The 15,915-nt window shown below is 39.8% G+C and overlaps 1 protein-coding gene across 2 annotated transcripts in view; it reads right to left on the bottom strand.

Annotated features, from left to right (window-relative positions):
• Positions 1 to 15,915, bottom strand: part of Ap3b1 (adaptor related protein complex 3 subunit beta 1) — a 221,708-nt gene that overhangs the window by 87,975 nt on the left and 117,818 nt on the right. For both annotated transcript variants that reach the window (XM_028871654.2, XM_028871655.1), the window contains exons 15-17: positions 13,545 to 13,721; positions 3,967 to 4,153; positions 2,888 to 3,018 (exon numbers count right to left, since the gene is read on the bottom strand). In XM_028871654.2, the coding sequence (XP_028727487.1) occupies positions 2,888 to 3,018; positions 3,967 to 4,153; positions 13,545 to 13,721 (495 nt within the window). The remainder of the gene's footprint in view (positions 1 to 2,887; positions 3,019 to 3,966; positions 4,154 to 13,544; positions 13,722 to 15,915) is intronic.

Raw genomic sequence — 15,915 nt, forward strand, 5'->3', positions numbered from 1 at the left:
TTGTGTAGCTGGAAAAAAAGGATTTTCTGTAACTAAACAAAAAACTCTGAAGGAGCCACAAAACTTACGGGTCCCTTAATATAAATATACATTATATCTGATATCCTGGAAACGGTGGTGTGTAATTCAAAGTGACTTCTAGTGTCAACCTGACTAGGCTCCCTGTTGTTTTGATTAAAATGTCAGATTATCTAAGCCTCAGCCATTTTTCTTCCTAAGTTATATTTCATAATAATGAGATTTGACCTTAGAGGATCACTAGATAGTAAACCCAGAATAATACAGTGTATCATGTGCACAAAATGCCTTCTGTGACTTCAGGGGGGAGAAGAGGCACAGTGCGAGGCAAAAGGATAATCTGAACACCACTTTCTGCAGTTAAGGATGCATTTCAAAACAGAACCAATTATATTATGTTTGTATTTCATAGTATCCCTCATAGAAAATGTAAGCCACTATCTCAGAAACCAATAGAATGAATCTGTTTGTTATATGGCTTAAGTGGACATCTTAATCTGGTTCCATTAGCAATAATTATTCTCCATAAGTTATTAATTATTAATTTCAGGGATATAGTTAGCAAAATGAAAAAGAAATCAATTTATCTCTGCTGAACTGGACAACTGAAATGAAGATAAGAAAACAGGTTACTTAGGCACTGTCCCTATAAAAGAGTTAATGCTTGGAACACATGAAAATGGAAGAAGCCAGCCAACCAATGTAAGAACATTACAGAGACAAAATTAAATCGCACAGCATTGCTATCAATTTCTGAGAAGACAAACTCCTTCCAGGGGGAAGAGAAAGGAAGGTAAAGAGAGAGGATACAGTGGGAGGATAAGAGGATTGTTCTACTTAAGCCAAAACATCATGTGCCCAATCAAGAAAAAGGGCAGCACCATAACAGGCTGCGAGCATAATGATCAGAAGAGAGAGCGTCTACACAAGACCTGCCACAAAGAACACTGTCTTCATGTCCCAATATGGGACAAAACTTGTACAATAGAGCAATTGTGCTGAACAGTGCTCAGATTTGGGAGAAACCCAAGCAAATTTAGCTGTAAGATGAACGGACATGCAATGAGTTATTTATTTTTATTTTTAATGTGTGTGTTGTATGTGTTCATAGGGTGAGGGTTGAGTATGGAGGCCGGAGTCACTGTTGGGTACGTTCATGAATAGGACAGGGTCTCTCACGGAGCCTGGACCCCAGCGACATAGCCAGATGGGCTGGCCCGTGAATGCAGCAGCCCTCACATCTCCACTCCTCAGCGCTGAGTTTACAGACGGGCACCACCACAGCTGGATCCTTATGTGGGTGCCAGGGACCAAACTCGGGCCCTCACGCCTGCGTGGCAAGCACTTTACCAACTGGGTCGCCTCTCAAGTTTTGATAACCTTTAGATTTTTTCTGGACCAGCTTTAAACACAGATCGTTCGTTAAAGCTGAAAATGATGGCACCAAGCACAGAGAACACCACAGCTCTGCCAACAAGCTCAGGCATCCTCGCCTCGACCGCACAGGAAGGCATGCAGAGGGTACAGCAAACACAGTACAGTTCCAGTCTGCAGGAGCTGTGCATGGAAACTTGAATCTATTTAGGCTCTCTAAACCTTGGTTTCTTCACCTATGAAACAGAAATACTGAGCCAGGCCTGTTGGTGTGTACAACTTTAAACCCAACACTTGGGAGGCAGGGGCAGGCAGATCTCTGTTTGAGGCCAGCCTGCTTTACACAGTGAGTTCCAGAACATCCAGAGCTACATAGAGAGACCCTGTCTCGAAAAACCAAAAAAATCAAAACTGGGGGGCGGGGGGAGTGTATCGTTATGAGTTTTAAACAGAAACATGTTGTCAAACATCTACCACCAGGGCTCTGAATTGAGATATTATTGATCATCTGCTGCTGGACATGTTCCAACGCCAATGTAAGTTTCATATTCGAAAGAAAGCCATTGCTCATGGGAATCATATTACATGGCTATGCTCATTAAAGGGATTATGTTTGGAGTATGAGTCCTTCCTATGTATGTGAAGGGGACGATAAGGCTAACTAACTTTCCAAAAGGAGTTTAATGGTAAAGAATTCTGATTATATGAATTCTAGTTCACAGTGCCATTTATATCAGGAAAACATCCATAATATAATTCTCAACAGCTCCATTTAAATTAACCCTACCTTAAAAAGCAACAGAAATACTCCACATAATTTCTAAGTACAAGTAAAATGTCCCTTTATCACATTTATTTATAAAACAATAAACAGGTAAAATTGGTAAAGAGTATCAACTATTTAAACCTAATAGCTAGTATTTTTAAGATAAGATTCAGAAAAAGGATTACGGCAATTTTTTAGAATAATGTGAAAACTGTGTATTATTCATTTTTTAAGTGTGACCTCATCAAGGTCATGTTTGGTACACAATGCTACCTACTTATTTTTAAGTGCTACTTAAAACAAGGCTCAACAGAAAACCCAGTACATTTTGTACAGGTTTTTCTTTTTTGGAAAAGAACAGTAAAAATTATTTATAAAAACACTGACAGGAAGCTTACGAATCTCTAACAAAGTAGAAAAAGCTCAATCCATTGAAACTAAATACCTTAGAAATTGAATCTACGTGGTTACCAATGCACCCGCACAAATGTGGCTGGTACTGATGCAGAGAATTCAATTCTCGATTTCCTTGAAGCACAGAACAGTCCACTACTCAGCAAGGAAAACCACAATATTTAGTTCCTATAAGGCAAGGTATATCTAACACATTACATTCAGAATCACCAGAACAGCGTTCAGTGTTCAGCCCAAAGGCTTTTATATAAAATGATAGTTATCTCAGAAGCTCTCATTGCTAGAACAAAATTAATCTCAGAAAGGTCAACTTACTGACTCTATTACTTCTACATTGCGAACGGATGGGTCAGGCGCCACCTCTGGCCAATTAGATAATTCCAGGTATCCAGACGCTTTAATGTTGAGGGTATGAGATAAGGTGCCAAGCTGGAAATGATCCCTATCTATTAAAAATGGAGGAAAATAGAAAATAAACAATATGAGCCGAATATAACAGATAACAATCATAATCGAACTCAAGGTAATTGGCATATTACCACAAATGTCAAGGAATAAATACAAACCAGGAAGCTCTTCATAGGTCAGAAAACTGATTTCAGCCCATAGATTACAATAATCTCCCCCATAATGGTCAATAAAAAAGCTAATCAGTCAGTGTGTTTAGAGGTGTTGCTCTGAAATGTAGCTTCTCTAAAAATTACTTTACTGTGAATATTAGGAATGACAGCGCAGTTAAACAATCCATATACATGTCTTGGCACAAACACATCCAGAATTTCAATACTTTTTCTACTAAACTGAATTGTATTTACTGTTTTATAACAATTAAATAAGAAGCCATGTGAAAATCAAGCTACATAACCACGGGATTCCAGCTATAATAGCTACTTAACTGATAAGATATTTAATTAGTCCCTTTAAAAAAAGCTGGAGAAAAGAACACAAGTTTCTTCCTTGAAAAGGAACTTAAATTAAAAAGATGTTTGTATGAAGTAATTTCTCCTAGAGATGCTGACATCAGTGTACATAGATATTTAATTAGTAACTTACTATTAAGGTAACTTACACCCACCCTCAGAAAGCACAAGTATTTAAAGCAGAAATAAAGCCTGCGTCTTACAAGAACAAAACAGCTTTTCATCTACTGCTCAGTTAAGACGCCTGATGAGAACCAGTGGACCTGAAATTATTTAGGCAAACAAGATCTACAGAAATACAAACTTTAACAGACACTAAAACTAAAGCTTGCCCTGACCAGATGAATGAGTGCAAGCACACTGTTCTCACATATCGGCGTGGAAGTCGTGTCTTTCTCTAGGAGATAAATGTGAAGCACATCACACCGACACAATTTTCGATAACGTGTTTTACAGCTACACAGTCTGATCTACCTTTAAAGGGGGACTCCAGCAGTGGTGCAGGCTTCTGCGCTAGGAAGATCTTTTTGGCATATTTACTTAAAGCTCCGCTCTTCTCATTCGGAACAATAAGCTGCCTAATAAATCTTGTGCGGTCTCTGATGTCGTAGTTTTGATCATACTTGCCGAGATTTAATATGTACTGGGTAAGCAATTTTGTCTGTTCGAAAAAAACAGAACAAGTTGAAAATACGGTTATTTATGATTATTGATAACTCTGGATAAACATATTTAAAGACGTAATAAAAATGAATGGTTATGTCAAACAAATGTCGTTCCATGGGGAATATGCATTTCTAACATGGCAAATGGAATTCTGAAGCCAACGCACATGTCCTCTTCTGTGCTGGGGAGGTGAATGCTGAGCACCGAGAAGCAGCCATGTGCTAGATTATTAAACTGCTGAAGTGGAAAGAAAGGCATCATTAAAAAAATAATCATATATGGCAAACCCGCTGAAGGGTCTACGTGAGAATAATGAATGTGGAAATACAACTAAAAACATGGCACTCAAAACTTAATCGGAAAAATATGCAGGACATCAAAACATCAGAGAGTATTAGGGCTGGCAAAGGCTCCTCCCGAGGTGTGCTTTATGAAGAGATACTGTCCCTGGCATGAGCCACGTCTGCACTCTGACTGCACTCAGTTCCTTTACCCTGAATTATGACCCATTAAAGCAGACACATGAATCACTGAACTGGATTACTGCAAATTATTTGCAGTGCATTTAGCTGTTACTTTTTCATAAAAGCAAGCTGCTGATGCCCTCTAAAAACTAGGATAAAAGAGTTCTTCCATTTTTCCGCCATGCTGCTTATAGCCTCTAGTAATATTGGTCATTTATTTATTTACGTAAGCTTTTACACTGTAATCAGGCTTGCTAAGTCAACTTCTGAATGCACTACATTAACATATATTGAGATGATTTTAATAATAATTAAACCAAAATTGGAATGTAACAAAATAGGTTTGTATTTTAAACTACAGTGTTTTTAAATGAAAAAGCAATTTTAATTTAGAAGGCTACATGTGTACAACTGTAAATGTAAGCTAAATAGGATTCACAAAATAAGTAAAAAATAACAGAAGAATAGTAAATCATTTACATTAGAACATTTTACACACACTAAAAACAGATAAAAATAGAATCAATCACAATAGGGAGATGCAAAGACCATGTTAGAACAATACGTCAGAGACCAGGAACAGGGTGGTGCACCCCTTAAAATACTAATCAACTGAGATAACTGGGAGAGGAAGCAGACTTCTTCTGGAAGCAAGGTATTTAAAAGCAGTGGCACAGTTTGTTAAGGAAGAATTATAAAATGCTTGTAGATCTTTCCTGAATCCAGTAATCAACAGCTGCTGTCCACGTCGCTTCATCTAGAAGGGAAGACTGATTCCTGTTTAAACAATGACCATCAGCCAATACCTGACAGATGAGGAACGCAGCTCCACGCCAGCTGCCACAGGGTGGCACAATGGGTATAACTACCTGCACGGGAGACTGTGAACTCTTGTAACCACTACTATCCTCAGAGCACAGCTAGTTAATGCTAAGCCCTTCTGAGCATTGAGACTAGAATCCAAACTCAACTTAACCAAAGAAATGAAGACTACTAATACAACTTTTTAAACTGGCAAGTCATATACTCTGCTTATAAATTCCTTAACCCTCAAACTAAGTTTTGCAAAATTAAACTATTAAAATATATTAACAGATACTATCTAAATTGAAAATAATTAAAAATATGTACTTATGACTTATAAGACAGTTCTATTAAAATCTATTTTCAAAATAAAACTCTTCATAACATAAAAGTTATATCTGTATGCAATGATGCACTGAAAATAAGTAGAATCATTATTCATCACACACTACAGGAAGCAATTTCTTTGCTGTTTGTCTTTAGTAGTAATGCACTGGCATTTTTCTGAAGAATGTATTTTTAAAAGTGTCGTTTAAGCTTTGTATATTTTAAAATTGAAATTTATGATTAGAAATTATGAAATTGTTAGTATTTTATTGTATTCTCTATATATCATAGTACGTGTATATATGTGTGCTGTATGCATGTATGTGTTTGTGTGTGCGTGTGTGCGTCAGCTTGGGTGTCTACCTCTGCTAAATTCCACTTTGTTTTGAGACAGAGTCTCTCACTGAACCCAGAGCCCATGGATTGCATCATGTGATTGAAAAAGGAGCTCCCGGGATCTAGGTCCTCCCCTCCAGCCGGCACTGGAGTTACAGATGTGTGGGCCACTGCACTTAGCTCACATATCACTGAACAGTGCCATGGCAGAAACTGCGGTTCAAAGCAGAGGTGAATAAATGGACTTGTGTGTCATCGTGACATAACCAATCAAGGACATCACTTTACTAACAATTAAAACTAGGGACACATCTTAACTGGATGGATGGGACACCGAAACAATCATCATAAATTAGATTTCTCCAGGGCAACTTTTAGAAAAGAAACAAGATTTAAGTAAATAACCATGGCATTTTAACATCACAAAGGGTCCAGTTCAAAACACTAAATAACACAGTTTTATAAAAAAAAAAATTACATAAAACAAGAAAATGAGATATAATATACTCGAACAGAAATATTCAATGCCCTCTATTCTATTTTATTAAAATTTTGGTTTTAAGTTTAATTTTCCTGCTTAGATTTAAGAAACTGTCAATGTTACCAACTAATGGCTAAGGCTATCCAAACACTATTTACATCACTTATATGCTCCTCACACTGACTGGTACACAGGAAAAGGGAATTTGAGGGTAAGTATTACAATAATTAAAGAATTTATTATTGAAAATATCTAAGAGATGAGCAGCATATCCTTACCTGAATATTCTAACAAGTAATAAAGTGGCAAATACTTACTCAATTGAGTTCTTCTAATACAATTACACATGAATGACAAAGACAGGCCCTGAGAAATGTGTCATTAGGCAGCCCCAGAGATGTGGGGCCAGAATGCACCTTAATACAGACAACACCTTCAGCATCACCAAGTCCCGGGGAAACCACCACTGTACACGTGGTCTGTCAATGTCCAAAATGTCATTATGTGATGCATCAATGTGGCTTAACAGTCAGTACAAAATAATCAAGGTCATTTAAAATAGTCACAAAACTAGCCTAAGACACTATTACTAAAAGGAATACAAAAAAGCATGCAGAATTCAGCATTCGGTATAACAACGGTTATTTTTTAAAGGCAAGAAATTGATAAATATGTTTGGAAAACTGCATAGAATTCTTATCCTTCCCTAGAGGCAACTCTAAGCAGGTCTACTGTTCTGTACTTTCATGACCAAAAGGTTCTCTTCTGTGACTTGGAGTTTTTTAATTCAACAATCACCACTGTCCTGCTGAAAGGTGTTGTATAAGATCTGTCTGTCTTTTGTAGGAGCAAGGAGTACTAGGCATTGAGTTGAGGGTCTCAGGCAAGCCAGGAAGGCTATTCCATTCAACTACAGCCCTAGTCCAGGTTCTCCTTTCTAATTCATATTTACTTTACTTCCTTGGGTTGGGGAGAGAGAAACCAAATCAAGGCAGCGATGTCATAGTGCCAAATCTTTTGTCAAACAGGAACAAAGCGCAAAGCAAGATTTCTGGAAATATCAGTATGACTCACCCAGTCTCCCACTGAGAATCAAAACGCACCCAATGAGCAAAAAGTGCTCACTTTCTAAGCCACAGAGTCACAGAAACTTGAGTATCTCACAGAGTATCAAAGAGTGAATGAACCACAATCTATACATATCACAATTTCTAAGACATGACGTGAAAGGCTGCAAAACCATAATCAAGCAGAACGTGCGTTTCAGAACCACAGGCAATACGATTTTATTAATGCACACCCATAATGAAAATAAGCTTGACTGAATGAAACACACCAACAGTACAGCAGTGGTCACCAATAAAGAAGGGGAAAGACGGGGACAGGAGCGTCAAGCTTTAGGGCTATCACTTTTTAAGAGAAGAAATGTAGCAAACGCTGGCAGTGACTGGGTCCTAAGGAGAGACGGATATGTGTATCTTTCCTGTTAGGTTATTTGCTGGGAGTTTGCAATATGACATATATAGAGACGGGCTAGGAACAACACTGACTTATCATTTATCTCTATACTTAAAACATTAGACATTGGCCGGGCAGTGGTGGCGCACGCCTTTAATCCCAGCACTCGGGAGGCAGAGCCAGGCGGATCTCTGTGAGTTCGAGGCCAGCCTGGGCTACCAAGTGAGTTCCAGGAAAGGCGCAAAGCTACACAGAGAAACCCTGTCTCGAAAAAACCAAAAAAAAAAAAAAAACAAAAAAAAACATTAGACATTATTACAAATGTCTTTTTAGAAAGTAACCTTTCTTTGCTTTTAATTGCTGTTAACCGCTTTAACCAAACCCAAGCTCCAGACATCAGCAACTGTAACAAGTCACAAAGCCTTTAACGTTTTCCACATACAGTGACACCATTTCCTTACGACAGCGTTACCCACTGGATATTATTACTAACACTGTTCTCCACTAACTAGCATACGAGGGATTACACCATGCTTTTCTTAATACAACAGGCCCCAATGAGTTGGTTTCTCCCTGAAAAAGAAAATGATTATCGGTAGTTCAACTGCTTCCCTTACTATAAAAAAAATCACTTCCTCTAAGAAAAATCTAGCAGTTGATTAGGAATGTGAACTTGGGCTCAAATCAAACAGAGGAACTAGGGCGAGCTAAGCACCGCCATGTGCTGGGACGGTCGCCGTTCACTGCCACCACCCTGCAGCAGGTACAGTCGGTTCTGCTCTGATGCTTGTTTTGAAAATGTGTATTTGTTCTAATTTGGCCTACATATTCCAGAGCAATTCGGGCATGATGTGAATTTTGTGCATGATTTCTTCTGCAAGAAATACTAGGTAAAAACAGAAAAATGGACCCAGCAGAACTTGGCTGCCCAGGTACCCACCAAACATGCACTCGGGCACCTACCCCAGACGTTACCATCCACATGCTATGAGTCACACTCCACACAACTTCCTCCTGATTTCAAAGGAAGACTAACGGAAGAGCACAACCTATCAGCCCATGCTTCCTCACTCTAAGAGTCTGGATTCCTGATGATTTTTATGTATTTCTTAACAACCATTATATATATTAAATTGTGGTTCTGTTTTCATTAGGTTCTCACTTAAAACTATGCAGCATATTTTTGAAGCATTCTGAGCACTGTGACTCTAGCTCCTTCTCCCCGATAGTTCCCAGGCATTATATGGCATGGGTTTGTTTAACACGATGACTTTTAAGAACACATACGCTGAATAATAATGATGCTGACCTGACTTCTTTGACTCCCATTCCAACTAAGGAGGAGGAAACTGTCTCAGACAGGTATTGCAACTCGTCAGGAAGCACAAACGGTGCAGGAGACTGGAAGGCCCTGCTCGTAATTACACACGCTCCCACCACGGTCAGCACATGGTCCTGAGGCAGTCAGCACACAGAGCGGATGAGAAACTGCTGCCAAAAACAGGGATGCAGAGGGAGAGGCGGAGGGCAGCAGTTTAATGGGGTATGTGGGAATGCAATCTCAACACACCACATATATGTATGAAATGGTTACACAAGAAAAAAAAAAAAAACATTTTTCCCAAGGATTCCAAGAACAAGCTTTCATCTGAACAAGCCTGGGGTTAGAAGCTTGATTTACTTATTTTTTTTTTAAGTGTCAGGCCATATTATAACAGATTAAAAAAACATAATGGAGCTTTAAGCCATATTTAAAATATTACATAAAGCAGCTTTGTAATTCTGCCAGTAGAATATACACTACCTCAGTAGTAGAATGCTTGCACAAACCCCTGGGTTCAATCCTTAGTCTCTCTCTCTCTTTCTCACGCACACTCAAACATGAACATGTACCACTCAAAGTAAACGAGCTGGACTAGTAGGTCGTTCTCCAGTGAAAGGGTTCTAAGAGAGAGGACCAGATGAGACGCTAAAGAAGCCAGAAGACAGAGAGGACGGTGAAGCTTGGTGTCGGGGAGTCTTGCACAAGCCATGTCTCATGCCAAGCAAACTTCCTGAGCATCTTATCTACCTCTTCCAGAGGAGAAACATCAACCAAACAGTCCTGCACAAGGAGAGCAGGGCCCTCAGAGCATCGGACTACCGGGCACACAGTGGCCTGGGGGCTGTAACGCTAATCTCTTTAGGAGGAAAAGCCAAGTTCCCAGGAACACAAACATTAACTCCTTCAAGGCACTGGCTCAGGCCGAGGCTGGTCTTGCCAAGGCCACTCCCAGGCAGAGACAGCAAACTCAAGTTCCCTCTGCCCTTTCATCCGTCTCTGAGAGAGTTTGGGTTTGGGTCTTTCGAGCTCCCCACAGGAAGGATGTTCATTTTCCAAATGTTGTATTTTTCAGTACTAGGACTACTTTTAAATTTCCAAGACAGGACCTCGCTCTATAGACCTGACTGGCCTGGGACTTACTATGTTGATGAGGATGTCCTCAGACTCACAGAGAATCCACCTGCCTCTGCCTCTGCCTCTGCAGTGCTGGGATTAAAAGTGTCAGGCCCGGGCCAGTTTTATAAATTCTATTTGATTTTTAAAAATCATTTCTACTTCTCTCCTGAGATTTCTTTTCACTCATTACGAGAATACTTCCCTTTATATCACTAACCCAATTTCTAACAGTTGCTTCAGAATGTTTACCTGCAATTCCAGCTTTGGTTTCTATTGATATTCTTCCTTTTTAAAAACTGACCGTATTTCCCCAATCATCTTCTCTTTTAAACAGAGCTTAAATAAACATGAAACTTAAACCACAGAGGGTGTAACTCAGTGGCATTTATACTGCTGTGCGACCACTGGCAACTGTCTCTAGCTCTCTCCCAGCTTTCCACACTGAAACCTGAAGTCCACTAACACACAGCACTCCGCTGTGGGGCTCCTCGTGCTGAGTAACTCTGAATTACAGATGCTCTGTATTTCAGTAACTCTGAATTACAGATGCTCTATTACGGACACCACTCTCAACACTGTTAACACTCTTAATCAGGACTGGGTTTTTGTTACTTTCAGCACACATTAACGATGGGTTTCAAAGTGTGTACTCTCCTTCCTGGTTGTACCTCACATTGCAGGCCAGGTCTGTCATTCTTTGGGGGCTGCATGAATCCACCATGCACACGTCTGTGTCAGGAGTCATCCAAAGGCCTGGGCGGTTTATTCAGACTTCCAGGCTCTTCCTCTCTCAGCGCTCTAGAATCCTTCCTTAGTTCTGTCACGTCTGCAGCTTGCTTGCATACTGTCCTCTCCTTTCCTTCTAGAACACAGTTACCGTGGTGACCGTGTGCAGAGCCTGATGCAGCCTAGCGTCAGGCGGACATCACTCTGAGCCTGCTCCCGCAGGTCCAGCAGCCTGCAACATCTTCTTGCATTGTCTCTCTTCACTGAGTGGTCAGGCGGCCGTGTGTTTCTGTCCTGCTTTCTAGTTTCCAGTTTGTATCTGTTATCTCCGGGAAGGCCATGCTAATTAGAGTTTACTTTGCTAACTTATCTTTTGATTCTCTTTTGGTCAGAAAAAGACATTTTCCTTTTCTCTCTGTGTTTGTGTGCGTGGCACATGTGTGTAGAGGGTAAGCAAACATATACTTGTGAAGTTTAGAGGTCAATCATGGGTAGGTACTGTTCCTCAGGAGCCATCCACTCCATTTTTATTTGTCCTCATAAATTTTTATTATTTATTTATTTATTCAGAGAAAAGGGATGAGGGGGAGGGGAGGGGAGGGGAGAAGAGGGAGCCAAAGTTCCAGTCAGCCATGATCCTGAGGTGGAGGTTAGAAAGCAACTTGCAGGAGCTGGTCCTCTCTCCACCACGGGGTTCTTGGGGCTCAAATACAGGCTGTCAAACTTGGTGGAGACTCAGACCCACTGCGCAATGTTACCCACACACACATCCTGTCTTTTTGAGGTGGGATCTCTAACTGACCTGGAGCTTACCAATTAGGCTAGGCTGGATGAACAGCTAGCTCAGGATCTGTTGCCTCTACCTCCCTAGCGCTGGACTGCAAGCATGGACCACCACACCAGTCTTTCTATCTTTACGAAGCTGTGGAGACAAAGCTCAGGTCCTCATGTGTCTACAGGAAGAACTTTACTGTGGGGCATTTCCCTAGCAGCAGGTTTAATAGACATTTTGAAGAAGCAAAATTTATTATTCAACTATTCTCTGCATGTACAGATAAATACAATGTACTATACCTCATATAAACTGACATACATATTCTCTAGAAGCACGTAACTCAATGAACGTTCTGGAAAGGTTCAGTGAGTGACCAAGATCCCAAGAAATAATCAGGTCTATAGATAAGTCCTAGGATTTTGTGTAAAGTCAGCTCTAAACACTGGAAGATAGTTTAGCATTGTTCTAAGTTCTAAACATTGGAAAATAGGTAAAAGGAAGCTCTTACCTATTCAGCTTTAAAGATGGCTAAAATAAATACACATGAAAGTATTTTTATATTTCGGTCAAAGCAATCACTTCAATCTCTAATATCCACTGGGTTATGAACCACGTAACTAAAAAAATATCCAACTACTGGCGCATAAAGCCATTTGTTAGTGCTAATTTTCACTCAGTAATTTTCCTAACCTCGCCTTTTAAACAAAAAGTGAGAAATATTGGAAAAAGGACACAATTCCACAGGACACATCATCTATTTTTACATCATTTAAGAATAATGAACTATGTGAAATATTAAAATACTTTTAAAAATCACTGTATTTTCACCTATAAGCAGTAATGTGTACGGCAGTTATCTGGAAAAGTCATTCTAAAATATACAATGGCATACTTCAGAAACTGTGTTCCAAAAGACAAGAATAAGATTTAGCTCCAAGAAAAACATGAGGGCAACCAAAGTCACCTTCAAAGTCACTGGGTGAAGAGACCCTGAACACACTCTAGAACTTCCAATAGAGAGTACTCCATTCAGGTATTGGTTATTTGACACTATGAAGAAAAGGGTGTAATAGTAATGACAAAATAATAATAAACTTACATGTGAGCCACCAGATGCCATTTAGAAGGACGCCCCCATCTTGATCTCTAAGAGTGTGAAATGCCTCACCTCCTTAAACTGTCACATCGGTGACCGGGGTCACCTTACGAATTTACGGGAACACATTCAGATCACAGTACACTCCGCTCCCTCCCTGTTCTGCACACTGTAGACAGACCCCTCCAAGCCCTTCCCAAGCACCTGTCCATAAACGCTCTCCAACCTCTCCTTCCGCACTGGACCTTCTAGACTCCCTCATCATGACTGTATCTCAACGTCTTACCACAGCTCTGCTTTTACATCTGCCTTTTCCACATCTGGATCAGAACGGCTTGCTGGCACTCCCACACCCACCTTAGGACCTAATACACAGGCTCCAACACTGCCGAGCGCATGGGGTAACTGGTGGAAAGGCTTCAGGGTTTTGGTTGGAGTGAGGAAAGCCCTATCAGGATGAATAAGGATCAGTCTCTTACCTGTTTGGAATTGGTTAAATACAATTTTGCTCCAAGGTTTAAAATCTGCAACTTCACCAGATCATCTTCACTGGTGAAACTTTTAGCCATTTTCCTCAGCACATCGGGGGCAATTTTAGGAACTCGTTCACAGTTTTCTCCAATTAGCCAAAGAATGCTTGCTCTAGCCACAGGAACCTAACATGAGAAGCAGATCACATGATTAGAAATGGGATAAACATACACTCCTCGACATCAGCCCAGAAAAGGCTTAGAACTGCGAAGACTCCCATCTAGTCACTCACTGGGGTATGTGTCTAAGAACCGCTCCTACACTTTTGAGTCTGCTTGAGTTATCAAGAAGAGACACAAAGGCCATCTCAGGAAAGCTGACTTCAGGGACGGAGCTGGCTCACTGGGGAGCTGCACTGGCTGCTCTTCCACAGGACCTGGGTTTGGGACCCAGCACTCACATGGCAGCTCACAACCATCTGTAACTCCAGGTCTAGGGGATTTGATGCCCATTTCTGGCGTCCACGGGGCACCAAGCACACATGAGGTGCGCAGACACACGCAAGCAAAACACCCTGTACACTATATAAATGAAGATTAAAAACGGGTTTCAAAGAAATGGCCAGGAAAGGATTAAAGTAACTATTTGCCTAGAATCTAGGTCCTTTTGCAGTCCAGCAAATTCCAGACCAACTCTAGGGGACCGCAGCGTTTACTTGTTCCTGTCACGGCTTCATGTTGCTGCGATAAAAATGGGCTGTACTGTACTTTAGTATTATAATTTTTAAAATAAAGCACACTTCAATATAATTTGTTCTCCTAAAAATCACTGCCTTGCTACAAATTGGAAACCTTCCATCAGAACCATTAAGACCAACATTTTAAGAGTATGCAAATTAGTTTTATTACTATTTGCTTATTTTATCCTCCCCTATTCCAAAAGGAATTTGAGAGGGCATGTAAATTAGTTCCTGTGAACATTTTCACCTAGCATAGAAAATATGCTTTTTATACCAAGGGAGGCGAACTGATGGCTACCGTAAGTGGTCGCCCAACGAGGACAGACAGCTGCCTTTCCTGAAGTCCCTTTCCATCGCCTCCCGCACAGCTTCCCAATGTTCACGGTCTGACTTCAAAGGAAGAAAGCCAGGATGCGATACAATTCCATTCAGCCGTGTCAGACTCTTTAAAAGTCTTTGTTTTATAATAATGATTATTATAATAATATAAAATACTACCATGTCTGAAACAACAGAATCAGAGGTCATCAACAATGCTTAGACATAGGAAGTCTACGTTTCCTAACATTGTAACAGCATCAACTTTAATTCATGCTTAAAATGAACTTAGTAAGGGAGGAAATCAGGCCACTCATACAATGTAAAAGGGCCTAAGGGCTACGTCAAATCTATTCATGCAGTGTGATAAAACTAATACCCTTACTGTACACTCATTTCTGGAAAGAAAGAGGTTATTTCTAATGTTCCAAAGGTTCCACTGCATTAAGACCTTCCTCCCAATCTATTATTGTAAATTGGGCTAAAGGACAGTAATTGAGTGGTGCATTAAGTTCCCAGCACAGGGCAGTTCAAGTGGCCTTCCATAGTGAGAGGTACTGCTAAATGAGAACATATAGGCAACTCAGAGTTCGGTTATGCTAGATTTATTTTTCTTAAGTATTTTACCTTATATTGCAACTCTAGAAATCAGAGTTCTACAACATAACACAATCTATTGTCCAATCTTAATTATTTTTCTTTTGACAACATACTTATAATTCTCTTTAGCAATTAAAAAGATAACCAGAAAATGAAAATGTTAAAACATTTCAGACTCATGAGTATATTGATTAAAATAACAGTATTTTAATACTCTAAGTATTCATAATAATAACATTTGAAAGAAAAATTAACAAATCAATGCTCACGATGAAAGAAAGTCAAGATACTGGTAGAATAAGAAGGATAACATTTGGAATTTTCTACAACTGAGTTAATAAAATTCCTAAACAAACATTTTTAAAATATAGAGACTTCTTTATAATAAGTAATAAAAAATATATCAAACTCTTCATAATGGCATTCTATTAAAATGTCAGAAGACAGGCATGGGAACACATGCCTAGAGTCCGAGAACCCAGCAGGCAGGAGCCGGCAGGTATCGCAACCAGTCTGGACCATGGGAGACTGTCTCAGAAAACCAAAACCAAACAATAAAGCCTTGAGAAACTAACCCAGTCATTGTTTTGTGCATCTGACTGGAGTTAGAAAACCAGTATCTTCTAATTCAATCCTTCCTTTTCTCTTGAAATTAAAACTACAAATAAAAAAACCAGTTACCTTGTTCCCCAGTTTTTTCAAACACATAATAAACAGGAACA

Source organism: Peromyscus leucopus, chromosome 11 (genome assembly GCF_004664715.2).
Source record: "Peromyscus leucopus breed LL Stock chromosome 11, UCI_PerLeu_2.1, whole genome shotgun sequence".
NCBI lineage: Eukaryota > Metazoa > Chordata > Mammalia > Rodentia > Cricetidae > Peromyscus > Peromyscus leucopus.